Source organism: Mycteria americana, chromosome 2 (assembly GCF_035582795.1).
Source record: "Mycteria americana isolate JAX WOST 10 ecotype Jacksonville Zoo and Gardens chromosome 2, USCA_MyAme_1.0, whole genome shotgun sequence".
Taxonomy (NCBI): Eukaryota; Metazoa; Chordata; class Aves; order Ciconiiformes; family Ciconiidae; genus Mycteria; species Mycteria americana.
This window is the reverse complement of record NC_134366.1, coordinates 23,569,526-23,597,094: the sequence shown is the minus strand read 5'-3', so window position 1 is coordinate 23,597,094 and position 27,569 is coordinate 23,569,526. Positions and strand designations below refer to the sequence as shown.

At 42.1% G+C, this 27,569-nt stretch overlaps 2 protein-coding genes and 1 long non-coding RNA gene across 6 annotated transcripts in view; 1 reads left to right on the top strand and 2 right to left on the bottom strand.

Annotated features, from left to right (window-relative positions):
* Window positions 1-2,352, bottom strand: part of RSU1 (Ras suppressor protein 1) — a 110,627-nt gene extending 108,275 nt beyond the window's left edge. For all 3 annotated transcript variants that reach the window (XM_075492711.1, XM_075492712.1, XM_075492713.1), the window contains exons 1-2: window positions 2,257-2,352; window positions 1,855-1,966 (exon numbers count right to left, since the gene is read on the bottom strand). In XM_075492711.1, the coding sequence (XP_075348826.1) occupies window positions 1,855-1,963 (109 nt within the window). In that variant the 5' untranslated portion in view covers window positions 1,964-1,966; window positions 2,257-2,352. The remainder of the gene's footprint in view (window positions 1-1,854; window positions 1,967-2,256) is intronic.
* A 284-nt stretch (window positions 2,353-2,636) lies between these two features.
* Window positions 2,637-10,009, top strand: LOC142405379 (uncharacterized). Of its 2 annotated transcripts, none has more exons than XR_012774152.1 (3): window positions 2,637-3,035; window positions 3,162-3,452; window positions 5,660-10,009. It is a non-coding gene; the product is annotated as an uncharacterized LOC142405379 (long non-coding RNA). The 2 variants fall into 2 exon arrangements; XR_012774151.1 differs by having other exon boundaries at window positions 2,641-3,025.
* CUBN (cubilin) overlaps window positions 9,900-27,569 on the bottom strand; it is a 149,848-nt gene continuing 132,178 nt past the window's right edge. Inside the window, exons 59-67 of the mRNA XM_075492710.1 lie at window positions 27,322-27,539; window positions 16,806-17,011; window positions 15,778-15,940; window positions 15,095-15,303; window positions 14,285-14,432; window positions 13,986-14,167; window positions 12,699-12,864; window positions 10,615-10,850; window positions 9,900-10,215 (exon numbers count right to left, since the gene is read on the bottom strand). Of these exons, the coding sequence (XP_075348825.1) occupies window positions 10,108-10,215; window positions 10,615-10,850; window positions 12,699-12,864; window positions 13,986-14,167; window positions 14,285-14,432; window positions 15,095-15,303; window positions 15,778-15,940; window positions 16,806-17,011; window positions 27,322-27,539 (1,636 nt within the window). The 3' untranslated portion in view covers window positions 9,900-10,107. The remainder of the gene's footprint in view (window positions 10,216-10,614; window positions 10,851-12,698; window positions 12,865-13,985; window positions 14,168-14,284; window positions 14,433-15,094; window positions 15,304-15,777; window positions 15,941-16,805; window positions 17,012-27,321; window positions 27,540-27,569) is intronic.

Below are 27,569 nucleotides of genomic sequence, written 5' to 3'. Positions count from 1 at the left end.
GTCATCATTTCCCCCTCCCCAACTTCCATTTCAAATTGGAGAAGGCGCCAAATCCCCACACTAAAGCAAGTCACGCGACGTGCACCAAGAGTACCTGCACATAGACTTGTCTGATGCTGTGTAACTAGGGTACGACAAGTCTACACTTCACACAGTGAACTCCCTGCCGAACAAGCTTCAGATGCTTAATTAGCAACTTGGTATCAGGGACCACCTGTGGACCACAAGGTCCCACATTGTGGTCCCTGACACTGCCTGCACAACAAACCCAAGACCATCTTTGTACAAGAAAAGCTTTTTTTACTTTAGCATTACTGATGTACTTCAACATTGTCTCCCCCCCCCCGCCCCGAAAGATCAAAGCTGGCTAATTAATTATGTGTCTCAGTGTTGATAAGTTTAATAGGCACCAAGTCTACTTAACAGAAGCAACAGTATTCTGTTGCTGCCCCATACTCTTACTGCGTTAGTTGATCTGAAAGGGGCAAGTATAGTTCTGAAAATGGGTCTGTAGTTAATGCGAGCTAAACACTGCTTTGCCTCAAATAACTGTTCATCCAAATACAGTGAAACTTTCTAACATGAGTTCATATATACAGGCTTTACAATGTATTCTTCCTGAAAACCTATGCACAACTCAGAAGCAGGAAAAGAATCAGTAAAGGATGAAGACTTAAGTACAGAACCTAGCTCCGCAAAACCATACTTAAGTCTTCATCCTTTACTAATGGGACTGAAGATACTTTGGTCTGCTCCCAACTCTGAGGATGATGGTGAGTTGGTAGTGAGCCATACATTTCCCTGAACTCATTTCCATCATGTAAGAAGAGTTACTTAAACTTGCTCCTGATTGCTATGAAGTTTAACAAACATGGCAAAGAGCTAAACCAGGATATGGTTAGAGTTTCAAGTACATTAGTTGTTTCAGATTGCTTTTTTTTCCTCATTACATCATGCATTCAGGAGAATTTCAGCCTGTGACACACTACAGCCAGTCACAACTTTAACTTACTGCATATCAGCTGTACCATAACGTCACATGCACTCTTAGCCAAAGCAAAAGCAAGGCAAAGTTACTTGCCTTGCTCTTCATTTATAAGTTTTCCAGAATTGTGACAGTATGTTGTTAATGGTATGTTGCATTTGCTGTAAATTAACTACAGCAAATACAACATACCATTAACAACATACTGTCACAATTCTGGAAGCACATGCCATCATGCAATATCCAAAGTACGATATTGCTGTATCTGTAACACAGTATTACCTTACTCTCCTTCAGAGACCAGCCATGCCTAGCTCCAGGCTAATGTCACCCCATCCCTTTCAACAAACAGTGGAGATGACACTTGGCTGGTGGTTTTGCTTTGGCAGCAGGAAGAGGCAAGGACGGACAGAAGGCAAAGTCTCCCCGTCACTCAAGTGCCAGAATGACAGCAGTGAGAGACAGGGAGCGCTTAGGCTTGCAGACGATGCACGGGCAGAGGTGATGGGAGAGACAGGCGGGAGCCCCATCACCCCACAGCGGTCTCGGTCTCTCCGGTGCAGTGGAGCAGGGGCTCTCCTGAACACACTCACGGCTCGTTACGGTGCCTTCGGGAGCTGGGAGGAGAGTATTTCCCCCTGCCCACGAATCTCTCCCCGAGGCCCAAAGCTTCAGGACGCCCCCCCCCCCCCCCCCCGACGCCCACAGAAGAGGCTCCGGCCGCCCTGCCAGCGCCGAGGGGCCTGGACCGCCCCCCCCGCCCCGCGCCCAGGGCCGGGCTGCGCCCCCGGCCGGCGGCGGCCCCGGCTCGTCCCGGGACAAATAAGGAAGTTTCCGCGCTCTCCCCGCCCGCCGCCGGCGGTACCTACAGAGGCCGGGCACGTCCAGCATGTTGGAGATGCCGCGGTCGCACATGTCCACCTCGGGCTGGTTCTTCTCCCTGCTCTCCTCCACGATCTTCTTCAGCGACTTGGACATGGTCTGGGCGGGGCAGAAACGGACATTGTGATGTGGGGCGGGGGAGCTGACCGGGAGCGCCCGCCGGGACAGCGCAGTGACGGCTCCCCGCCCTGAGGGGGCCGAGGGCAACGAGCCCGCCCACTCCGCTCCGCGCCGCCGGGGGGTCGCGCCGCCGGGGGGTCCCGGCCCGGCCCGCCCCGGCCCGGCCCCCCGCGCCCGCCCCGGCCCAGCGGAGCCCTGACCGGGATGCCGGCCGCCCTCCCGCCCCCGGGCGGAGGGACAGACCCGCCGCTGCCCCCAGGGCGACTCACCGCGCGGTGCTGCGGCGGGACGGCGGCTGCTGGCCCGGCGGGCGGCTCCCCGCGACTGCACGCGCCCGCCACACCCCACCCCGCCCCATCCCACCGCCTCGCCCCGCCCTCCCGCGCAGGCGCGCTGCGGCCCTTCCCCGGGAAGCGGGGGCGCTCCCCGCGCCTCCTGAGGCTCCCCGCCCGCCCGAGCGGTTCCGCCCACGGCTGGAGGTGTCGGGCCAGTCAGCGCGCCTCCTCGGTGCCGGTCCGCAGGCCATTGGCTGGAGGCGCCGGAGGAAGGCTCGCTGGCCAATAAGCGCGCCCCGTAGCTGATAGTGGGTTTTAGGCCGCAAGCGGCTGAGGTTCCGTTTGCGCGAGTGCGGCTTTGGCGCATGCGCAGCGGTAGAGGCTGAGGGCCGCCGTGTGGCGCGGCCCGGCCCGGCTCGGCTCGGCTCGGCTCGGCGGGTCGGGCCCGGCCCGGCCCTCGGAGCGTCGTGCCCGCCGCAGGCGTGGTTGCCGGGCCTGGCGTGCGCGGAGCGTCGTCCCACTGCTGGGCAGCTGCCGGCGAGTGCGGCCTTAGGCAGCCGCATGCCACCGCCAGACTGGAGAAGTTGCCTGCCCGGCAGAGGAGTGCAGCCCTGAGGGCGGCTGCCGTGTGGTTTCCACCATGGTGCTAGGCACCGGGGTTGGGCTGGGTGCAGGAGCTGGCACCGCGGGAGAGGAAGCTCGGCTTCGTTAGTACTGCTGCGCGGGTGGTGGCCTGTTTCTCAGCAGGCTCACTGGGCTGTCTGTATGTCTGGGTAGGCGGGGAAGCTTGGGTTAACGCGATGCGTGGGGCTAATCTGCCCTTTCCTGTTACAAGCCTCACATGGTTACACAGCTGTCTTATCAAAATACAACGCTAACACCCGTTTCCATTTCTTCAGCACTTGGAAAGCACTTCATAAACCCGGGAAGAGGGGTTGTGGTGGATACGGCAGCATTTTGCAGAGAGGAGAAATGTGCATTCTGGTGCCCTTCCCCGCAGAGCACTCTTGGCAGCGGCAGCTCCTGGTGCCCGGGCAGGGGTCTGGGAAGCGGCAGGGCTGTGCTCAGGGCGGTTGGTCAGCTCTGCCGTGGAGTCTGGGAGCTCTGGCCCTGCCCAGTCAGCAACAGGAGAAAGGAGAAGCTGCAGAGCTATGGATCTGGAAAGCTCAGGCTCCCTAGGAACCGAGTAAGTAGGTTTTCAGAGCACTCGGAAATTTGGCAGAGGCTACCTAAGGCAAAAAATTTTGGGTCAATGAATCGGTGGTTTCCATTTCTTAAGGTTTCTGTGTGGATTTTCTAGTCAGCTCTAGTTGCAAAATTAGTCACAAGGCTGGGCCCAGGTTCTGAGCACTTTTAATTGACCTTGTCACCATGATGTTGGAGTTACAGCCTTACTGCTTAGAATGTATTTATGCGTATAACATCATTGATAGGAGTTAAGAAGCTCCTACTTACTGTCATTCAACAGATATAGAAGCTCAGAGCAATTAATGACTAAATCTATAAAATGACCTAAGGCCAGGCCACCCATTGAGAACCACAGCCTTGAATTTTGTGTATGCCCTCCCTATGTGTTGCACAGTGTTACTTAGAAGCCTAAAAATAATATTGAAACCAAGATGATGAATGGGAAGGTGCCTAAACCAGCAAGTGAGAAACACTGCTGGAGGTGTAACTTTAGCTTTTCCTTTTTTAGGAATGTAAGGATTTAAATATTCTGGGTTGCAGAATTGTACATGTTTACCCTAAATGGCGTTTAGTACCTTCAGTCCTTTCCTGAAGTTACAGGCTGCTTTGAGGTCTTTCTTACAAAACACAACTGGAAGAACTTCCTTTTATCTTGATTGCTCAGCAGAACACACGGTTACTCAGATATGCAAGACAATGATGTACAGTTCCTTTTTGACTGCAGGAATATGAATCCGGATCCCTTTCCTGTCTAAGAAAATGCCTTGATTGCCACCAGTCAGTTGTCCCAAAGACCTAGGTGCCAGCATGTCTACTGTTCTTGTTTCATGGAGAACCATCACAGGCTTCATTTAGTAGCAAAGGCTTAGGCAGATTCATTGTCTATAAAATATGGTCCTACCTTGCTTATTCCAACAAACAGATAAAGTACACGTGACTGTGACAAGATACTCACAAACCAGTTATCATGGCTAATGAGCAGCTCACCTGGCTTCTCACTGCCCCATTTATGCAGTGGCCAAAACAATAGCGTATTGCATTGCACGTGGCCTGGATGTCCACATTCTACCCCTACCGCAGAAGTATTTAATTACTCCCTGCTTAATAAACATATTGCCATTATTCCCTTTTGTGAGGATTGGGGTTTTTTTACCATCCACCTAATTTCATTATCCTCTTGTTGTGTAAATAGTTCATCTATCAGTCACACCTTCAATGCGATCTACTTTGGTTCCTGCTTTAGCAAACCTTTCATCTGAGTAAACGCACTAATCAATACCCTAGTCAGGGCTGCACTGGAGTTGGCAAAAAGGAGTTGCTGTCAAGCCTTCCTTTTAAAGTTTCTCAGCTCCTCGTGAAGTACTAAATATCAATTGGATGAGAAGGCATGGGAAAGTAAGTAAGTACATGTCACACTGTCCAAGGGTCAGGTCATTCCCTGATCTTGAAAACTTAATTTTCAAGTTGTTCCATTAGCACTCACAAAGACTAATTTCCTGCGGAGGGCCTATGCCACTGCAGTAACCCCATCTCCACCTCTCTTATCCCCTACCACCTCTTCCCAGTACATCCAGTTCTTCTGTAACCCCTTTGACTCCAAATATCCTCAGCTCTCTCAGTACCCCCAGCCAGAGCGCTGGTCAGCCTGCGTCTGGGGACTGGCCGGCAGAGCCCTCCCCCCATGTACGGCAGTTGAGCTCGCAGTACAGGCTTTTCCAATTTAAGTCTCGCTGTACTATCCAGCTACTGAGTTTTTGCTTATGAAACAACTATAAAATACCTTTGATATCTGTCAGATTTGTTCTAAATTTGTCACTCGGCTTAAATGTTTGTAGAGCAAATGCCTGAATTCTTTGCAGAGGCTGGCAGATGCCTTCTGTCCTTAGGACAGCAGGCTAAAGTAGGTGATTGTGAGGTGGATGTATGGCCAGGATACAATCCTGTATGGCAGAGCTGCAGCTACCATGTGGTAGGCAGCAAGAGGAGGGAGAAGTTGCTTCCTGCACTGGTTCCCCCCAGCCTGCTCCGGCCGGGCGGCGAGCACTGGACATGCTTCCCGCTGGCTTCTCTCGCTGTGCTGGGGAGCAGCAAGGGAACGAGCGGCTCCAACGCTGCCCTTGCTCTGGCTGTCCTAGGTAGTTCTTCTAACCAAGGAAATGAGGTTTTACATTATTACTCTATTTTTATCCTTTTTTTTTTCCCCCTCCAGGAAAAGCTATTGTAACGGTCAACATCAACGCAGCGTTAGCATATCATCAAAACGATACAACAGCAACATGCACCTGCAAAATCAGTTGTATACTGCTAAGCACTGCTACTAAAAATTTATCCATCAACGTTACAGTAATTATGTGTGATAACTGGCACACAATATTTATTTTGCTGATCTTTGCCTTTTAAAAGCAAATTTTGAGAATTTGGCCTCTATTTTTATTATCAGCTAATAAACATTTTAAACATTTATTTGTTAGTAATCCTGTATTGTTGCTGTTGTTGTTATTATGAACAGTAGTCAATGCTATGAATCTTTGTTACATTTCATTTTAATCAGGACTGCAGAATAATTCTGTGGTTTTAGTTAGGCAGCAGACAATAATTCCACTAAATATGTTAATTCTGGTGCCTAGGACACTTGAGTTACTGTGGGAAACTAAGACACCTCCTCCCTTGCTTTATGTGCTGACTGAAAACTGTTTTTCAGCCAAAATTGCTTTGTAAATTTAACTAAAATTAGCTAATGCTTTAAATTGACCAGCACCACGATTTCTAGCATTCTAGCTGTATATCTTCTCTCTCCTTTACTTCACGTAACTATAGCCCCAATGATCTCATTCTGGTATTACTTCTCATTTATCGTTTATAAAGAATAGCCCTGCCACATGGGAAGGGCAATTAAAAAATACTGTTACGGACCTTTTAGTTATTCTTCAAATCCTAGTCTTCAGAATGCTTACCATTAATATATAACTGTCTTATAAAATATACCTTTATATAAGAACAAATATGTAAAGTAACATGCAGAAGAAGATTTACATGTAAGTTAAAAACATGCAGGCTCTAGGAAGTGAAAACATGCACATTTATTATCCGTGCTTTGTCATTGACGGGGGGGAGATTGTTTGTAGTCATGCAGATATTATAATACGGACATGCAGCATTCAGAACTACGACATTATCTGTAAAATAGACAGCAATGTGCACAGACATAAAAGCAAAGGTATTCATGCCAGTATTGTGAGATGAAGCCATAAATCTTATTAAACACAGATTTTGTCTTTTGAATTTTACATTGCAAAGAACACATAGAAGTTTCATGGAATAATTATTTTTAAATTATCTGTTTAGTTGCTCCTGTTTGCTTTTGCTGTGCATTCATTTTAAAGCAGGTGTTTTAAATGACTCCTTACCTTCCAAGACAGAAACATGGCTTAGCACCAGCTCTCTCCTCTAAGGACCTCCACTTTAATACTTCTGCAGTGGTATTTCTGTTGTGGTTCCTCATATAAAATGTGAGAGGACAGCAGTGGGTTACTTTGTTCCTGTTTTTCTAAAGAATGGGTTTGATAATTTACTCTAATTTTAGACTTTGACTATTTTTGGCGAGAGTCAGTTGGGCTAGATCAATTGAACCTTGTACCAGCAGCTTCATTCAACAGTCTTCATGAGCACAAATTCTCTGCTGGACTTTAATTTCTTTCTAAAGAAGAAATGCATTTTCATGCATTTTACTCATTTGTAAATAAAATTAGGTGCAGGTATGGAGTATTTGTAACATTTAAAGATGCACCAAGCATTAGTTATTGTCAGATTAAAAAAAAAATTCTTACAAATTTCTCTTCCTCCCACTCATAGTGCTCTTTTGTCTTTTCTTCTGCAGAAGTTCAATGATTCCATAAAATTTGTTTGGCATGGTGACAGAAAGTCATGCCAAGAGCAAGTACTTATCAAAAAATGTCCGAAAATATTTAATCTGCTTTGAAGTGAAACATGCTTTTTCTCTTAGTGAAATGAATCTTTTTGAAGTACAGATTTCAACAAACTCACCAGTTTAACTGTTCCCCTCTAGAGCTTAAGGCCGAAGGTTGTGTTACCAGAATGGCCTCATGCACATCACAGGTCACCAGATCGCATCCACGTACTATTCACTAAGTCAACAGTAGGCCAGCCTCAGTGTGGTGAGCACGGGGGACAGGGGCGTCCTCTGGGAACTCAACCCTCTGTCCATAAACTCTATGACGTGTGGCTGATACCAGTCTCAAAAACCCACTGATTAACTTAAATCATTAAAACCAGGTACAGGTTTCTATTGTTTGTCAGTTTATGCTCTGTCATACTCCTGACAAGGCTGAGATTTAACCTGAGAACTCATTGTCCGTCAGAGCGTGATCCACCTTTAACAAGAGAAATTAATGTACCGCAGAGCACTACCTGCAGCGGCAGGGAGCTCTTTTGGGAAGACATGCCCTTCCCTTTCACCTGTGGCTTCCAGCTGAGCTGTGCTCCAGGCTGGTGAAATGCAGAAAATGACAACGTTCTTGCCAAGCCGATTCTTGCCTAAAATCTGATGCTTCCAGGACCAGCCACCTAGCAGCAAGAGGCAGCAGCCAGATCTTGAGGGGATTCTCTGCCCTGCACCAACTGCACCAAACCCACAGTGATTCATAGGAAGGTCAAAACCACAATCGACATTCACAAAGCCCGGTGATACAGCTGTCCACAAGAAAGAAATAAAGTCTTCCTGATCTCTGCAGGCAAACAGCTGAAGCCACACTTGATTGTACTTGCAGTGTTTTACACACTGCTATCTTTAGAGCTTATTTTGTAGCTTTATCTCCAGGTAGTTCAGATGACTTTGTTTTCTTTACTGCTTGCTATCCCCTTTATGTGCTTTTTAATAAATTTTATGGACAAAGATTGTATCATCCCTTGATTGCTAGTATGAAATCAGTTTGGTGTGGACTCTTAGCAAAAGTTTTCTGGGCCAGTAATCTGAAAATGTTTGACTATATGGTCTTTTATGTCTTCCCTTATTAGAGGAACTTTCTGTTCTGCCAGCAGCTCAGTAGGACATAGATGTCTCCTAGTTTGATCCAAATACAGATATTTCTCCTTTTTCCATGTTATACTTCAGCATGTTAGCAGGAGTATCACCAGTACAAAGGCGAGGTTTTTCTTGGTACTTGGACAATTCTAAAATGCTGGCTTACATCTAAGCCTATTGGCCAGTGGGAGTTCATAGGTTTCTCTCTTTCTAACTTATTACCAGATCATTTTGAGTTGTATTTTATAGCTTGCCATCTACCTTTTTGCCCTTTTTGTCTCTTTTGTGTTTTCCACATTTTCTTTTAACCAGGATGTCTTCTCAGCCACTATAAAGTTTTGTATGTTTGTGGAATGATGGCTTTTTCAGCATTCACTGGGAAATCTTCAAAGAGTTCGTAGATTTTGTTAGAACTGCCAATAACACTTTAATGTCATTTCATGATTAATTATTGCAACAATCACGTTAAGGAATCACTTTCACTGTGACTGACTCTTTGTAATAGTTATGAAGTGAGAGTTCTGATGAGGCTCATGTTCCTCTGCTGCTGTATAAATTGCTCTTGCCTGTCCATCACAGGTGACATTCGGGAAATGAATTGGTCATTCGTTCCAGGTTATGACAAAAAATGTTTCATGGTGGGAATCAGTGTCCTCTGTATACCCCGCCAACAACATTTTTTATGTATAATGTGTGTTAGCCTCGGGAAGGAACAAAGTAATTCTAGTCACAAGTCAACTGATATTTTTATGTTTGTCCTATTCTGAAGTTATAGCTGTTTTACAAATGTTTAGGAAGTTGCCTACAAGTTGACTAGGAAGGTGAATCAGTTACTAAAAATCTCACAAGTTTTTCATAAATTCAGTTGTAAAATAGATTTTGAAGCTTAAAGATATAACTCCATAAATGTAATCACAAGTATTTGTGTATATTGAACATGATCCTGAAATTATTCTTGATGTGGTTAAGATTTAGTACCACAGCATGTCCTTGCTGTGTTAAACTTCAGTGAATGCTTGAGTACTTACTCAGCTGGGTTCTTATACCCAATCCACAGTATTACAGAAAGTTCTTCAGCAAAGTTATCTGTGTAAATGGTAGCAGGACAGGGGCCATTCTTTAGCAATGTCTGATTTTACTGTGGTATGAATAAAAATTTAGGTAACACTTTCAAAGGTGTTTGGAACAAAACCACATAACTCTATAGAACTAATTAAAGACAACTTCGTATCTTAGCTCCTCTTATCGACTTCATGTTGAATATTTTGTGTTTATGTTTTATCCTGGCTAATTCACTTCCTATAGCATTAAATGTAAAACTTTTTTTTTGCTTATTTACTCAGAACATTTGAAATTTTGTAGAAGAGTATAAAAAAATCTTTAAAAAGCTAGCATAACCTCATTTTCACAGTTGTGTAGATAATAGTTTATTTTCAGTACAATGGGAGATCACATTTTTTGACAGAACTCTAAATTCGTAACAGCTACACTTACAGTAATTTTTAAAAGTCCTTACTTCAGTTGCAATTATCATAACTGGATTTCCAACTTATTTTATGATCAAAAGTCTCTTCAGTAGAGCAAGGAACGCTAATATATTTCTCCTAAACAGTGTTCTAGCTCGTCCAGCTTAACTGGAATCCTGATGGTAAAGTCACATATTCAGCATGAAATTTTATATAGACTTGATGAGATGTAGCAGTAAATGGAGAGATGTTGGTATCCTAAAAGGAAAGACAAAAATTAAAAGCTTTATAGAACACCAAGATCCTTTGGAAAAGCCAGTCAGAGAGTTAAAACTGAGGCACAAATCGGATTGCAGTTTGGAAGGGACCTCAGGTCTGCACTAGATACTGCTTTTGCATTTCTCCCTCAGGCTATTACAAATATTTAAATCACAAATACAACTAATTACAGAGCAAAATAGCTTGATGGTGCCTCCCACTAGATGTCACTGTAAGGTCTGCATTGGAAGGCTTCTAAGGTGCCACACAGGCCTTATGCCTTCACTTCCACTCATCTGTCTGGCATTCATGCCAGAGTTGGGGAAACAATCCTAAATATGAAACAGTAAAGATACATTTTAACCACTTACAGGGTCACAGGCAGTAGGGAATACATACCATCCCACAGTACGGCCCGGCTGGGGCATAGCTGGCATCGGGCCCATTGTAGAGGATCAGATAGTTGCTGCTGCAGTCCCCTGGGTCTTCGATGCTGATGAAATCAAAGTTCACCGTGACAATTCGTCCCTTGGGCACAGTAATGGCCCACTCGCAGTCAGTGTTGTTGGGGTAAGTTGCAGGGTAGCTGGGACTAGCAAACGAGCCAGTGCTGCCGTATAATGTTCCTCCGCATCCTGGAAGCAGATGCTGTTAATTAGCTTAGTTTCACAAGATACTACATGATGTAGTACATTAGTACAGTATTAGTGGTAGCACTGAAAAAGAGAGAGACGCTGGGAGCTGGAACAATGAATGTGGATAAGAGCATTATTCTAATAAGAGACAAAACTGAGGCTCTAGCTTCAGCAGCCTGAGAAGAATATGCAGTGGGCATTAGACCATCACTGGCTATTAAAATTCAAAACCCCCAAAACTCTTTGAAACAGGAACCAAAGTCTTAAGTCTGTGCCTTGGTCAGTTCAGTTCCCAACTACTCAACTAGAGACAAATTCTCTGTGGCTGTTCTTTGGAATGAAAAGTAGTGAATCCTCATCAGACAGAAAAATACAGAGAACAACTCGGAGAAAATAGTCATATTAAGTAAACTAAAGGCCGTTTATACCAAAATTCAATCTCCAACAGTGGGCAGAAGCGGATGCCCTGGGAGAAATGCAAGTTTATAGAGTAAGAGTAAGCGCGTGCAGATCGTGCCCCAGATTACTCTCACAGTCTCCAAGAATTTTCAGCTCACAGCTCCCAGAGATGGCATCTTTGTATTTAATAGTGTTTATCAGATGTCTTCCATGAACTTGTTCAGGTAGCCCTTGAATCCATGTACATTTGTAGCATCCTATGGGAAGGAGCTCCACAGCTTAACTGCATACTCTGGGAAGAACTGTTCTGTTTGGTTTGTTTTGAACCTACCTCCTCCTGGCTTTTTCTGACGGCCTCTAGTTCTTCTATGGGAAAAGTCAATGAACAGCTGATCACTATTTATCATCCAATATCACTGAATTTTATAGACCTTAGTAGTTTCTTAACCAGATTGAAAAGTCTCAGCATAGCTCATACAGAAGAACATTTTTAATGTTGAGCCCTTAGTTATACTGGATTCTAAGGAGGAGACCAGAACTGTGCACATCATTCAACCTGTGTGTGAACTATGGATTTATACAGTGGCTGGCTGTTTGTTCTCTCTTCCTTTCCCAACAATTCCTAGCATTGTGCTAGCCTACTTGACTATTAGTGAGCAGTGAGCTCTTGTTTTCATGGAACTATTTTACCCCCAAGATCTTGTTGCTAAGTACTAAAAGTCAACTCAGAGCCCATATTTTTGTAAGTAAAGTTAGGATTGTCTTTTTTTGCCCACGTTCTTCATCAACACTTTCCTACACTGAACTTTATCTGCCTTTTCATCGCCACGCCACTCAATACTGTAAGGTTATTCTGCAGTGCTTTTCAGCTGGCCATGAGCTTTCCTACCTCCAGTAACGTAATGTCATGAACAAACTATTACCCAGCTATTCACTGCCATTTCATACGCCATTTCTGAATGTGTCTATGATATAGTTACTACACAGCATTATAGTTAGGTTATTTTATTGGGGCAAATTTCAGTTCTCTTCAGGCTTAGCAGTGCCTAGATCCTAGGGCATATTACAAATGGACCATTAATTGAGTAGGCTGAGTCACCACCACCACCACCACCACTCTGTGGATCCTAAGATAGATGTTCCTGACATTTTCTGACCTCTCAGTGAAAGAGGTAGATCTTCATCTTAAGTGGACTACATCCTCTGAGGTTGCTAAAGTCAACATTAGAGAGAGGGACTTGCTTCCATCACATAAAATGGATCTCACCCCACTGGTCTTCAGGAACAACTACCTCTCTCCAGTGACTGAATAGGGTGGACTATGGGTGCTTGGGAAGGTCTTAAGTGTTGATGAGGCAGGGCTCAAACTGAGCAGGCTGAATTCACATTTCTGTATTTTCCCTCTATGTACAATTGCTAAGTGGAATTACTTCGTAATTACAGCCTTACCACTTGATGATGAAGTCCAAGTAATTTCATATCCATCATGAGCCCCTGAAAAATCACTCTTGAAACGAAGGTAGACAACATGATTTTTGGGGAAGATGGGGCTGGGCACAGTGTTTCCACAGAACCTGCCAAGTAGTGGTGATTGCACATCACTCCCATTTCTGACCTTCAAGAGACACAAAAAAAAATTGTCAACATTAAATCCCTATGCCAGTTATACACCAGTACAATTGCACAGTGATAAAAGCACAGCACAAACTATGTAGTGACTTGCATGCATACCATAATTGTCATTTTAATACTGTTATTTTTCCTACTATATATTCCTCTACAGAAGGAAAAAGGGACCATTAACCAGTCTGTCTGAGTTTTGTTAGTAATTGCACAGAACAAGTATCATGAGAAACAGGTAACTAAATTTTATGGCGTGGTACATCTCCTGACTGAAAAAATTACTTGACAAGTAGCTAAGATGTGCTTTTGCAATTCAAGCCCATGTTTTACTTTTCATAAGAAATGTTAATATTCCAGATGAAAAGATTAATTCTTTACCCTGCAGACCACTCTTTTCCCTGGTCACATTAAGGCACAGATCATATTACATAGCTCAGATTTAATCTGATTTTTTTTCTGAGCTCCAATAATGCTGGTGCTCAGATCCATTTCTTGAGACAGTAAAGAGGATATGAAAGGAGAACTAAATAATGATTCTGCCACAGACATCTGATTTTTTCATCTGACTAGTGGATAGGGAAACCTTCAACAAGCGTAAAAGGACAGGATGAGGATTGTGTAGGAAGATATGCTTTTTATTGACACAAAGTACCTTTGCAAATATCCTACACCTGTTACTAGAGCTCCTTTTTTTTTTTTTAAAGAAAAAAAATGCTTTTTTTGAAAAAAACATTCTTTTTAAGAAAAATATCAAGCAGATGGAATCTACTGCTGGAACGAGAGCACTCAGATTTACGGCTTTCTGTTCATGCGCAGATGTTGATATCAGATGAAAACTATCCCGGCTTGCTCTGTTAACTGGGTAACATCAGCAAGAGCTAGGTAAAGATGAGTTAGCTGATAATGAAACTATTTATTCGTTGCTTTTGGACTTACTATAGTGTGTATTTTTTAACCTCTTACTATAACATCTGAGTACCTTTCACCATAAAACTGTAGCAATCAATTAGTCCCTAATGTCAGTTCAGCTCAGACTTGGTCCAAGCTTATTAATATCCTTTGAATTAGCAGATTCTGATACAGGCCCACAAAATATGTGTACTTGCTTGATACCTCTAGGAAATCACGTGAACACTGGATGCTGTCTTCCAAACTGAAAGCATGGAAAAAGAGAGAAATTGTGTGATTCAGGGGAGCTCGTAGGATGATAGAACAGTCCATATTATTGGGGTGACGACCAGGCCAGCCAGGGCTCTTCAGGTAACCAAATGGCTGGTTATACTCTCTGCTGCAACCTTGAGACAGAAAACCAGAAACTTGTAAGCATTCCAGATCTCTGTTTTGCTTTTCACTGTATGGAATAAACAAAGAGAATGGTAGGTAGATTTTTTTAGACATTTCTTCAAGCTTACCTGTAGCTTGATAGGTAAATCTGACTCCGTTATTAATCATATATTCATCTGATTTGAAAGTCACGATGGCAGTCCGATCATAAGAATAAAACTCGGGGACTGGAAAAGTTTCAGTGCCACAGAATCTATGGACTGATCCTTGGCTGTGCTGGAATGCAATACATGTCACAAGTTACTTAATGATACAATTCGGTTTTCTTCTTACTGAGCCTGAGATAAATAAATTTCTCAATACTTTCTATACCAGTTATGCAATTGCATTTTAAAGTTCTCGTGGAAATCACTTAATAATGTCTCAACAATTTATGTTCAATTATTATGAGAAACAACTCAAATGTAACAGGTATTTTCATGCTAAAATTAGAAACAATGAAAAAAGCTTTAGAATAATATAATACAAGGGATATAAACAGGTTTTTTTCCTGGTGCTTTTTACAAGCACTCTTCTTGCTATGAATATTCATTTTTATTGTGGTTCTGGGATGGGAGGAAGTACAATTAGTTTATGAAAACTTGCTGTTGGGCAGTATTTTCTGGGTGTTAAGTTTGGCAGCTCTGTTACTTGGTGCAACTCTGAAAAATTGGGTAACACTTACCAGGTCTAATTCAATGTGTGTATAGTGTGCTTCCATGAAGTCTGTGTACCAGTTAACACACCTGAAGTGGGGCACAGTGCATAATACTTTGGATGTGCCCCTCACACAGAATCATCAGTTAATCTATTACCAAATGGTGGGTTTCTCCTCTCTTTACAAAGAGTGAAGGGAGATGAATGTGAATGGGCAATGGTATCAACTGTAAATTTCTTACTGTTGGTGAGTCCTGGAGCTCTAGGTGGTTCTGAGAGCAGTCCTGGCTGGAATGGAGGTGGAAGGCCTCTACCACCACCCTGACTTGCTGCTGCGGAGGGGCGTCAATGACCCAAGTACACAGAGTAAATGGTGGATACTCATTTGGGAAGTTAGGAGACGTTGCAGTCAGGGATGTAGATGTTGCATTATATATTCCTCCACACAGTCCTGTGTAAAACAGTAATCAATGCATCATAAAGTGAAAACGTTTCCAATTGGGGAAAAATATTTATTGAGCAAACCTACACTGGACAATATGACAATATACTTTTGTATTTACCTGGGACTCTCTAAAAGAAAAAAAATTAAGTAAAACACATGCTTATGCTGTGTCAATGTATGTCATAAAACTCAAATAAATTTTGTTCCCTATAATATCAGCGTATTTGTTAACAGTCTGTGAATGCTCCCGTTTTGCACTCCAGACTGACAGCCACCCCGAAACCAGTCAAGACCAAAGAGAATTGCACTGGGGTCTAGCAGTGCTGCTTTTAGCTTGCATATAGATACTGTGCTAAGGACTGTCTTTGCCCCTTCCTGAGCCCTATATCTAGAACAAATTTTGATGATTTATTATTTAAATATGTATTTCCACAAAAGAGTCACAACAATATACATGCGTACATATATGTGTATACTTACGATCCACTGTGGTGTAGGTGGCATTGAAACCCTCCCTTTCCACAGAATTGTCTGTGATAAATTTCACCGTCAAGGAATTATGGGTAGAAAGAAAAGGAGCTGGCACTGTAGATCCACAGAATGTGCCAACTAAATTGGCATTTTCATTATCTCCATCATAAAGCTGAAAGAAGAAAAGTATATAAGCCACTAATAGTTTAGGCACAACAAACAAATAAATAGAAATAAAATTCTCTGAACCCCTCCTGACGTTACGATTTCTTTTACTTGAAAGCACAGTAGGTGCTCTTGTGCTTTAACAGGATGTTCTTGATGACTATAATTATTTACTGCCATATTAACTAATTCTGTTGGACAGTGTAAACCTCATTATGGAACATTCTGGTCCTGTCTCAGCAAGTCTATCAAAAATTTATTCTGTTTTAATTTGGCATTCTGATTTCTTTTTTATATGTAATCTCAAAGCGCTTTTCAATAATAAAGGTTGATTTTATTCACCAAAATGTAGCATTCATTCCTAGTTTCACCGAGCATCCCTAGTGCTCAACAGGATCTGTAACACTCCTTGGTGGATCTTGTTTAGCAGCACTCTGCTATCCTATGTTTTATATGCTTATCTCCAAGAAAATAGCTTTCACAGGTGAGCATTGAGCATCAAGACTTATTTATTCAAAATTTTATAAATTAAAGTCATTTCAAGCAATTGTGTATGATAATGAATCTGCAAGTTTACTTTCAAAGTGCTTGAGTTTTGTTTTGTTTCTATTCTGTGAAATAAATACTCATTTATATAGGCAGTCTAAGACCAGAAGCATGTCCCCATAACAATGTTAAAACTCTTATGGTTTCCAGAAAGGCAGGATGTCATCTGGAGTAGTAATCTAACCCAACGAAAAAAATTGTAATTATATTAAGCAATTTAATTTCTTCGTAAGACCATTTTCTATTAATTAAGTTTTAGTCTCATGGACAAGATAATGGATTGTATCTCACTGATATTTTCTTGTTAAAATACGCAGCTATCTTACTTTGACATAATCATATCGGCAAGCCTGAGCAGACTGTGCTTCAAGCACGAATGAAGTGAAGGTGAGGTTGATGAGTTTGTTCACAGGTGCAGTTATGATCCATACACACTCCAGATTTTTCTCATATCTTCTGGTCACATTGGAGACTGGAGAGCCAAAGCTATAAGCTGAATTTGTCAAGTAACCACCACAGCCATTCTGAGGTCCTGTTGAAGAAGCAGAAGCTTTTTAAAAGCAATTCCTGGCATTTATTTAATCATCAGATCTTTAATGTCAAGCCAGCAGTTTTTTCTGTGCTACAGAATTTTACTGTCCTGTCTCACAAGGACTATCTGAATGATTAAAAGGTTTTGAACACAAACAGCATTAGATAGATACAAGTCACAATTAGATTTGGTAGAGTGAATTAAGAAAGGCTCATGTCTTCTGTTGAGTATAAAATCAGTATCCACTTTGAAAATGTAGCGACAGATTTTTTAAAAGGGACTGGAAGAAGACAGAGGACAGAAATTAACTAGAAGAATAGTGGTTAGAACGCCTTTTAATGTAATTCTTACCTGCTAGTAAGAGTACTTGGGCAGTAGGGGGCACTGGGTCGTTGACTTTGAAAATCTAGTTAAAAATTAAGTTGCTTATTTTGGCAATACGTCCTTGTTCTGAGGGGGCTTGAATTTGGCAGCCTGACACTGGGACCCAGACTCATATTCGGGAATCTAGCTGAAAGGAACTTACTTCTGGAAGCGTTTTGCGTGGTGGGAACTTACAACCCCTCTGAAAAGCAGGCTGCTTTTCGTTTGGATCCCACATACGGAGCTAAGTCCCTTACTGTAGTTACTCGCTGTGAAAATTTGAACTCTATAATGTTTTCAGTCACATTGAAAGAAATTACTTTTGGAGGAAAGCAGTTATTAGAAGTTCAGAACCCTTTTATTGTATCTAATTACAAACAAGCAAAAAATACAGACTATCTGAAGGGATGGGTTTTTTTACTTCTCTTCTTTTTTTATAGTTTGATTTCCAGAGGTTGGACTGGGCTAGTAAATCTGATCAACTTGTTTACTTTATGCTTCCTTCCCCAGTCTCTATGGAGTTTCCTGGCCACTTATTTAATTCAGGAATCCAAATAAAGTATGGTTCATACTCTTGCTTTTGAGTCTGAGAGAGTTTTTGTAAACTGCACAGAGCAAAGCGGTAACTGCAAGCAGCCTGCTGTCTCCCACAGCGAATCCTTTTAGGAGAATTAGATAATAAAAGAAGCTACAGCTGTGGCTAAGCAACATGAGCAGAGTTTCAGGATTTCGTCTGCGTGTGTAAAATATGCCTGTCTGGCTGTCATGCAGTGACTTAACCTTGACACACGGATATATTTCCAGTCATAGAAAACTGCGCCGGACTTGAGCTACAGTGTTACAAAAGATCACTCTGGTGAAAAATCAGCATCCAAGTATCAGGATTGCGTCAGTAACCCAGGGTTGGAGACAGCCCTGTCTTGCAAGACTGTAATGGTTAAACCAGAGTGACTAAGGCTAAATGTCATCCTGCTTTACTAACCAAAGCCGGAAAAACCCCACCCTAAAAAGAAGTTTGCTTAAAACCAAAATCTTAATAACATGAGATTTAGGCTTTTGCTATAGCTAAAAATGAACAGAAGAAACTTATTACAAAGTGAAAAAGTCAGGAATTAATAGACTCTAGTCCAGTTTTGTGGGCTGTTAATGAAGTCAGAAATTTGGAAAAGTGTTAGTGTTCATTCCAATGCCACTGCAGAAGCCGAGAACAACAGTGGGGGAAATGCGAGCAATAAATCACTTTCTTACAAGTAGTCTAGGAAGGAGGAAAATGTCAGACAGGAGGGAGCCTGGGCCCTAAGAGCGCAGTTTTGCTATATTTTTCTCTGGGTTCACCCTTCTGCATGATTTATTCAGTCCCCCTGAAACAACTTGTTGGAGCCTCTTTCTGCTCAGCATTTTGGACACCGTCTACTAAACATAACATTAAGCATATAATCATTAGGCATAGATCATAGTCTGACCATCCAGCCCTGCAATATTGAGTCTGTAGTGATATATGGGTCAGACACCTTACAAAGCTCCCCTTCACCCTTTTCAGGGTTAGAGTTGCAGAGATGCCAGTCAGACTATTGCAACAGGAATCAGGGAATTGCCACAGAGCCATGCAACAGGAAAGCTCTCGGTGCTGTTGGATTGTCCTTTTTTTGGACATCAAATGTCTGGACCTTTGGAATGGTGCACTTCACTGCTAACTGTGCAGATATAAAGACAGCTCAGATGACAAAAAATACAGATGTGGGTAACCTGTGTGCGTACAGCACATAAAATGGACCCGACAGAGAGACAAACAGGCCAAATCCTCATTATCAGAAAATTAATTCCAGCTAGTATAGCCAGGAATAGCATCTAAGGGGAAATAAATAACTAAAAGTATGATTTACAGTTAATAAAGGTGAGGTTTCATCATTAGGTTTCACAATGCTTAGCCTGCTCAGCCGGGATTGAGTCAAATGCTTACAGGGCAGTATGTTATAAGTAACGGCTAGACTGGAAGCCAAGTAGCTTCCAGTAGCCCTGCATCAAGCAGCCCTTGTTGAAAAATCTATCTGTCTTGGTGTTTTCCAGTACTAATCGACATTACATGTGATTGCAGCCACTAAAAGTTACACAATAGTGAAGCTGTGTAGATCTAGGGAACACCCACAAGTAAATGAAGAACCAACTCCTTAACAGGAGGGAACTCACACTAAGAGAAACACTATTGCACTGCATTTTAGCCAGGACACAACTTACCATTTTAAAAATCAGCACCACTTCTGAGTAGAAGGCCAAATAGTAGGCCAATCCAGCCTGCTAGTGACCATTGATGGAATGATATTTATCATTGGCTAACACAGCCAGAAATGATTGCAGCTAAAATTGAGGCAAAATGTGGGACTAAGAAGTCTGTTAATTTGTAGAATAGCCTCCTAGATATTAAAAGCTAAACTTGATAAAAATAATGAGAAATGTACCTTATAGAACAATTTGTGTGTGGGCAGATGGATTGACTGCATGGCTTACAGTGTTGTTTCAGTCTCTGGTTTCTTATTTAAAATAAAAATCATAAGGTTATCATAAATCAGATTGCAATCTTGTCCTCGTCATAAACAGCTTGCCAGAGAACACAAATTATCAGAAGAACTAGGGCACACACTGTCATCCCTTACTGCTTTTAGTGGGAAGCATTAATGAAACTAAAAGGCTGAAGGACCATTCAGAGAAGAAGGAATTGAAGGTTCCCTATGGCAAATAAAAATAATTACAGCAGAGAGCAAGCACATGTTTCTCTGTTAAGAGTTACATCCTCTAGATATGGAATGAAGATGAAGGTGAATCTTCAAAGCTGCCTGCCTTTGAAGCACAGCCAGGGGCAAGGTTCATTTATACAGGTATGGATGCTATGAAAGGAAGCCTACGGAATAGTTTTAAATCTATCAGGAACAGCTAAACCGATGACATTTCAAAACACAACAAACTCATTTTGCTGCCCTTCCCTTCTCACTAAATGAGCACCACAAACTTCTACTAGAAGGCAGCAAAGTTCAAAGAACTGTTCTAGTTCTGCTTTTCTAGTTCTCAACAGTATTGAAAATCCTCTCCCAGATTTCTGAATGACATTTGGTCTCACCGAGAAGCATCCCTAGGAACTCTAGCCTTCTCTCTGATCTGAACTAAAAATCAGAACAAGCAAAGATTAACTCTGCCGAGATTAATGCTTCTTTCCTGATGGGTCTTATTTCCGGTGCAGAGGAGTGGCTGGACTAATTGTGGCTGTAATAATTATCTCACAGCTTGTTTGGATCGTGGCTTCAAACAGTAAGGCTCAGAAGGACATGGGGCTGGAGAGAGGAATCGTACTGTCATACTTTGTCTCGTGGCTGATACTGAAGGTTGGTAAACCTTCACAAGCTGAGCTGTAGAGGTCAGTTCCCGTGGTTGGCAATCACTGTACAGACATCGTGACTTCGCGTGGCAGCAGGACCCTGGCAGCAGTGCCCGCCCCGCCACAGTGCCTGCAATGTTTCAGGAGGAGAATTCTGAAACCACAGGACTCTTTTTAGTCCTCAGCCTAGCCTTTACACACAGAAAGGGTTTCTGACTGGTTTGATGGCCTGGCAATGGTTCCAGCAGTGACATTTAGGACTGCAAAGCCCCACTCTCCCGCTTTAGCAGGATTTCACAAATGCAGTCAGACGAAGTTCATATTCTTAAGTTTTTAGACTATTGGCTGATCCCAAATATAACAGTCCAGACATTCTCTGTGCCAAGCCTGCCCTAGTTCTGCAAAACTGTAAGGTATGTACCATCCTATCCATCTCCTCGATGCTTGTCTGAGAGACCAGAGGCAGACATGCAGTCTGGCCTCATTCTAATACTTTCTAATACGGCATTAGCGTACTTGTTGGCATCACAGCCGCCCAGGCCTTTGCAGATCTCTCTTGTGATGTGAATCAGAAATGTCTCCTCACCCTTTGTTTGTGTGCACTGGAGTACAGATTTTCAGCTGAAATAGTCATAGACTTTAGTGAAGCTAAGACAATTCATGCCAGCAGAGTTTGCCCACAGTTGTGTGAAGCGCCTTTAATCTGAATATCCCATCAGCTTTTAACTGCTTAGTCACCTGCAAAGTTATGTTTAATCACTGTTTCTGAAAATTATTTCTCACCTTATTTTTTCAGATCAGTCAGAAATTTCTTATTTAAAAGTCTACCTCTTTTCTTGTCTGTCCACTTTGTGTATGCAAACAACTTCTATTTATTTTGCTTTGGGAGAAGAAATGTCACAGACATTAAATAACTGACATTTCTGAGAGGCATTTGTAGACTATCCCTTAGCTTAACAGTTGTATTCTTTTCAGAGATATAGAAGAGATGTATTTCAACACTGCAAGTGCTTTCTAAATTTAATCAGATTTCAAGCTGATGCATATTTTTATATTTAAGCCCCAAAATACGTTTAGAAACAGTCCAAGAATTGTGACTTATAAGCATATAGTCTGAGCTTGTTATGGATGTTCTTATTTTCACGGACTATAATAAGATCAAGAAAAGATATTATTAGCCACGATTTATTCATTATTTTAATAGATTCAGCTAATCACAGTTAAGCCATGACAATGTAATGAATCTGAAATGTGTAATACTAATGTGTTATATATTTGGTAAGAAATTGTGTAAACTGAAAGCCCAAATAAATTCTTGCAAGAAGACTTGTGAGTTTCAAGCAATTTGCTTCTCAGCTAGACCCTCTGCAGCACCAGGCTCTAAGTCCGGTTTGGATATCTTGAGATACACCCCTGGAATCTAGTCCTAATGGTCTGTGAGATCTCTGCCAGGCACTGCTGCTTTTCCAAAGGCATGAGAAAATGCAACAGCATTCACATGCCACAGTCAAGGATGCGCTCTTCTAAGATTTTTTTTGTTGGAGGGAGAAAAATTTGCAGGAAACCTGAGTCAGCTATGCTGAGTCCTTTCCCACTTAACAGGCCATGACTGCTGTTGCCAGTACAGGTGCCTGGTGCCACCTACAGCAGGTGCTAACATTATTTACATAAATCAGTGCAATGAATTACTGCTGGTGGTGTAAGAATTTAGAAATGACTCACAAAAGAGCACCTAACCCTGACCTATGCAATAGAATAACCAAACCAATATTTTACACCTTATATTGCCCATTCAGAACTGGGGTTTTTTCAGCAATTCTGAACAATCCAAAAAAACTCCACAGCAACTGTGCATGCTGAGCACTGCTGAAAATCTGCACCTAGAAACTGAATATAGAGTGAGCCAAGCTTTCAGTTTGCAGGGCAGAACTGGACTTAGAACTGTATTATGCAAATTTTTTTGTTGATAAAATAAAATAGCATAAAAATGCTGTGAAAATTTTACTGGATCCATTTTTTTAGAAGTACACTTTAATTTCATTAGGGGAAAGCATAACAGTAAACCCATTAGTGATAGAGACTTAGTGTATTCCAAACAGGAAACAAGTAATTCAATGCACAGCTAATAGAATAAGGGAAGACAGATACCTCCGGGTGATTCATCAGGTAAGTTACAGATCATTTTGTCAGGAAGAAAAGCATAGAGATTATAATCTATTTCTATGATATGCATACTAGATTATTTACGTAAATTACCTATTAATGCATTTTTCTGGTATATCACAAAAGATTTCTTTTTCCAACTGTTTTTCTTCTAAACTCTACTTGCTTATGATTTTTTTTTCCTATGTAAAATGATTAATATTCATTCAATAGAAATGCTCATTTGAATAAAAGGATGGAGGCATCCTTGAGGGAAAAACTGGGCAAACTGAGGACAATGCAGAGGATAGGGTGTTTAAGGACTTCACATTCCATCAGTCTAATGGTTGCCAAAGGTTTTGGAGGCATTTCTTCTGCCTTAGAGCCTACATCACTAATTTTCTCATTGTTGCCACCCTATTCTTCTTGCCTGTCTATATCCATCTGGTTTTCCTCGTCTTGTGTTTAAATCATAATCTCTTTGTGACAGCAGAGTGTTGCTTTATTCTGCCTGTGCAGTGCCTAGCACAGTGGAATCGCGGCCCATGAGCTCCTAAACCCCAAGGTAATGCAAACAAGGGACAACACTGGTATTAATACAGTACACCATACTGCTCTTTCACAAAGTATGAATGTGAATTTCTCCTGCATGCTCACAAGAAATAGTATAAAAAAGGTCAGGGGAAAGAGCTGGGTACAGCTTGAAGTTGAGCAGGATTTAGGGCTGTAGAGAAAAAGCAGGCAGTCTTCCTGCCCTCCTCCATCCCACCTTCCCCACTGTCCCAGCTACATTGCAGTTTTGCCTGTATTGTATGAAGAAAGCTCAGGAAGAGCTTTCTGACTCAACCCACTTATCTAACCATGTGTAACACTTCTTGTAAATTCACGTGGCTTCCTCAGACAGCCCCCATGAGCAGACCTGCCTTACAGAAAACCCCTAGACCCTTCTCCAATGGTTTAGAATGTGATATGTTTTTCATTACTAAGACAATGGGGCTATGCACATGAGCACAGAAAGCTGCCAAGCAAAAATGATGTGCTGTTAATAAGGTCACAGCTACATCTCCTGACAGATGCTGACTTCTTAAAAATAAGAAAAAACCCCAACCCTTATATGTCTTCTCAGCCTTTGTATAATAAGCCTCAGAGGGATCACAAATTGGGGTGAGAGGGTCACCCCACTGCTGGATGGGAATAGGCAGAAGCTCCATTTATCACCAAATCACAAAGTCCCTGCTATCACAGCAGGGATGGCAGAGGTATCTGCAGGCTCTGTCCCTGCCAGCCAAGGTCAGCTGAAAAGCTCAGGTCTCCCTTTAAAGCTGGAGAGATAATCAGGAGATCTTTGGCTGACTCACAAGCTCGGTACAGGCAGACCTCATTCTTTGGGGAGAAATCTTGGCTTTCCTTCCTTCACAGGGACGTCTCATGTAACCAAATGCCTTAAGCTGGTATTGATTTATCCCTTCTCATCCTTTTATTGATTGCCTAGAGGAGCACACACTCGCTGTGGAAAGGAGGTATAATTCTCATTTCACAGACTGAAAACAAAGGCAGAAAAAAGGTCAGTGGTAACTAAGGTAAAAGGAGTCTTTCTTTCCACAAATCTAACACTTGGAGCAGGCTGGGATCCTCCAGTCAACCCAGTTCACCAGCTCAGCCTGAGAGCATGTCCAGTGATTCCAAAAATGAGGCCAGTAAGTGTCCAAACTTAGCAGCAGAGACAGTGAAATTATATACCCCCTGAACTGCACCAACAAGGGCCATATGTTCCCCTGCCTCAAATGCACCATAACACAGAGTCGATTATGACAAAGAATGCTGCTTGTGAAATGTGCACTTAACATATATTGCACACCGTATGGAGTAGCATGGTGAAAGGAAAGACATTTGACAAAAAAGGTGAGATATTGCTGTACTGTCAAATTAATACTATTTCATACTTTCTGTTAGTTTCCCTTTTCTGACTAGTGGGGGAACATTAAATATTCTAGTGGGTGCAGGATCAGTGATGTAAACAAATGGTTTTAATTAAAACAGCATGTTTTTCTACAGAAACTTCAGGGTTTAGCTCTTTGCCTGGTTACTGTCAGTCTTGCTAGGCTTCTGTGAGTTTCCTACTTCATCCTCTCTCTTCCCTCCCACCACAATGGTTATCAGATGGGCTCCCTACTAATAAAATTCACAAGAGAGAAAGAATGCATAACCCTGGATTTTGGCAGTAGCCCTGAGAGAAGCCTGATCGGGAAAGAAATTGGAAGAGCTTGTGAGGAAAGGAAATAGTTTAGTTTGCTACAAACAAGTGTACTGTTTCTGCTTGCTTCTTTCCAATACCTAATCAGGGTCACTCACAACATTAAACAGAGAGCAATAATTACGTTATCCAGTTGTGCTTCCCTAGGGTAACTACAATATAATGCGCTCATTGTCATCCAACAGAGAAAGAGGCTTCTTGTATCTTTACAGATACCATCTTCCTTATCCAAGAGATTTATCATTATTAATTGTCATCTGATTGCATTTGTACTCTTACGAAACCACATTGGTTTTATCTTTTGACAGACATGAGGGAGCTTCTCTAAAGCACCATTTAGAATAACAGGCTTTTAGATCTTCATGGTTTTATTCTCTTTCATTTGAAGCAGAATCTCAGACCTCGTAGTACAAAGATGTGTCACAGATTTTCCTGGCTCTATTCTTTAGGCAAGTCAAACTGGAAACATTTGTAGGACTGTGACTCATGTTTTCCTTTTATAATATACTTTTCTACTTTTTGGCCATTCTATACTGGCATGGGACTGTCAGGGTCCTTCCTAACGGCTGTGTGGTTTAGTCCCTGCGGCTTGCTTCCTGCAGCGGAGAAAGAAGACCTGCCATTAAGCATCTCACCACCATGCGCTCTTTGTCACACTACCCACATCTCTGCATGGCCATCTTTTCCAACTTGCAACTCCATTGCTCCTGAATAACTCCTGCAACATCACAACCTCTCTTTCCTTGGGAGCCTGGAGAAATTTCCCTCCAAAAATTAGCCTAATAGATGTCAAAGTTTATTCATAAAAGGCTTCTCCTCACTGTAGGAAATAATCAGGCTTGGTACTGGCTCGAAGAGCTTGGCTTGTATTCTGTTGTGTGCTTAAGCAGAATCTCTGGCAAGTTACACAAATAAATCTAAAGTCAGTGGCTAAAAAAATTGACTATATGCCAACAGGAAGAGCAAGAGCTTGGGGAGTTCCTGATGATCTCACCCTGGAAACACAAACCCAGGCTGCGAGGGATCTCTGACAACTGATACCTAACAGTTTAAAGACAGCAACACGTGAAGCAACAGTATGTTACTTGAAATAACAGTCCACAAGAGTGTTCTTAAAAGATTCTTGTAGCAATTACTTAGAGCAAAGCAAAGAAAGAGTTAATAATAGTAATGACCATGAGGTTCTGTGGGAATATTTTTCTTGGCAAAGCCCGTAGAACCAGTTATTTTCCTTATCTGTAAATACTTTCTCAGGCTGTACCAAATGAGAAAGTCGCTGGCTAGGGGCTGGGAGGGGATTCAATGACTCAGCAGAAGACTATGTTTGTTCTGCCACAAAGACCTTTCATTCTGATCTGTGTTAGTGCCAGCTTTGTAAACCGGACAATAACTTCTTTCTAGATCACAAAAACATTGAGTTAATTACACAGGAAACTAGTAGCGATGACATGAAATCAATTTACATGTAATAATCATTTGTTGCTTATCATCCCTAAACAATTCAGATGTTATAAGAAGGTAAAAAATTCCTTTTACACCTTGATCTTAAAAATAGACTACTGGACTTAAACCTTTTTTTAAGGCAATAATCAAGCTTTGCCCCTGACTGTTGTGTCCATCAAAACATTTAACACCCAGTGCCTTCTTACTGTGATCCCCATTTATGTTATGGCCAGCTAACCAGACTGATACCCCAAATCAGGAGAGATCAGCACAGTGGTGCCTGGGTGGGAACTCCAATCTTAAATGAACTTAACACTTCAGTTTTTAAAAAGGTGTGAGGAGAACTGCAAGGAAATGGAAATTGAATAGATGGAAAGGACACATCTTTAGCACACCACCAACCTTTGACTACAGAAGAATAAGAGTTCTCAGGTATTGCCAGATTTCCTCCAAAAGAGAGGCCTTTGGGTGCTGCTAAGCCTTCAGTCACCCAAGAACTGTCTATGCCTTCAGAGAGGCAGGAAAAGCTTAGCAAAGGATAAAAGGAATCAGTACAGAACCAGGGCTGGAATGCAGGGATCCCATAAGCCTAGTATTTAGCTTAGTTCACTCAATTTTTACAAAATCAGAAACATTCTTCTGCTTCCAGCACCCCTAGTGAGCGAGACCATAGCCACTCCTCACCAAAGGAAACTACTTACCAGCAGATTCTTGGTGTTATGAGTCTGATAATGGTCTTACCTAAGGTCTCCCTGAAAGATGCTTTCCATCCCCTGTCTGCTCCAAAGAAGTCAGTGTTAAACACCAGGAACAAGTTATTACTGGAGCTCTTAATATTCGGAGGCAATTCTGAGCCACAGAATTTCCCGAGGAGAGGAGCATGGGTGTCTGAGCCATCATATACAGCCACATAATCTTTGTAGCAGGAGGGAGATATTTCAAGCTGGAAGCTGTTGAATCTGTAAAATACACTTGGAGCTTTAGGTATC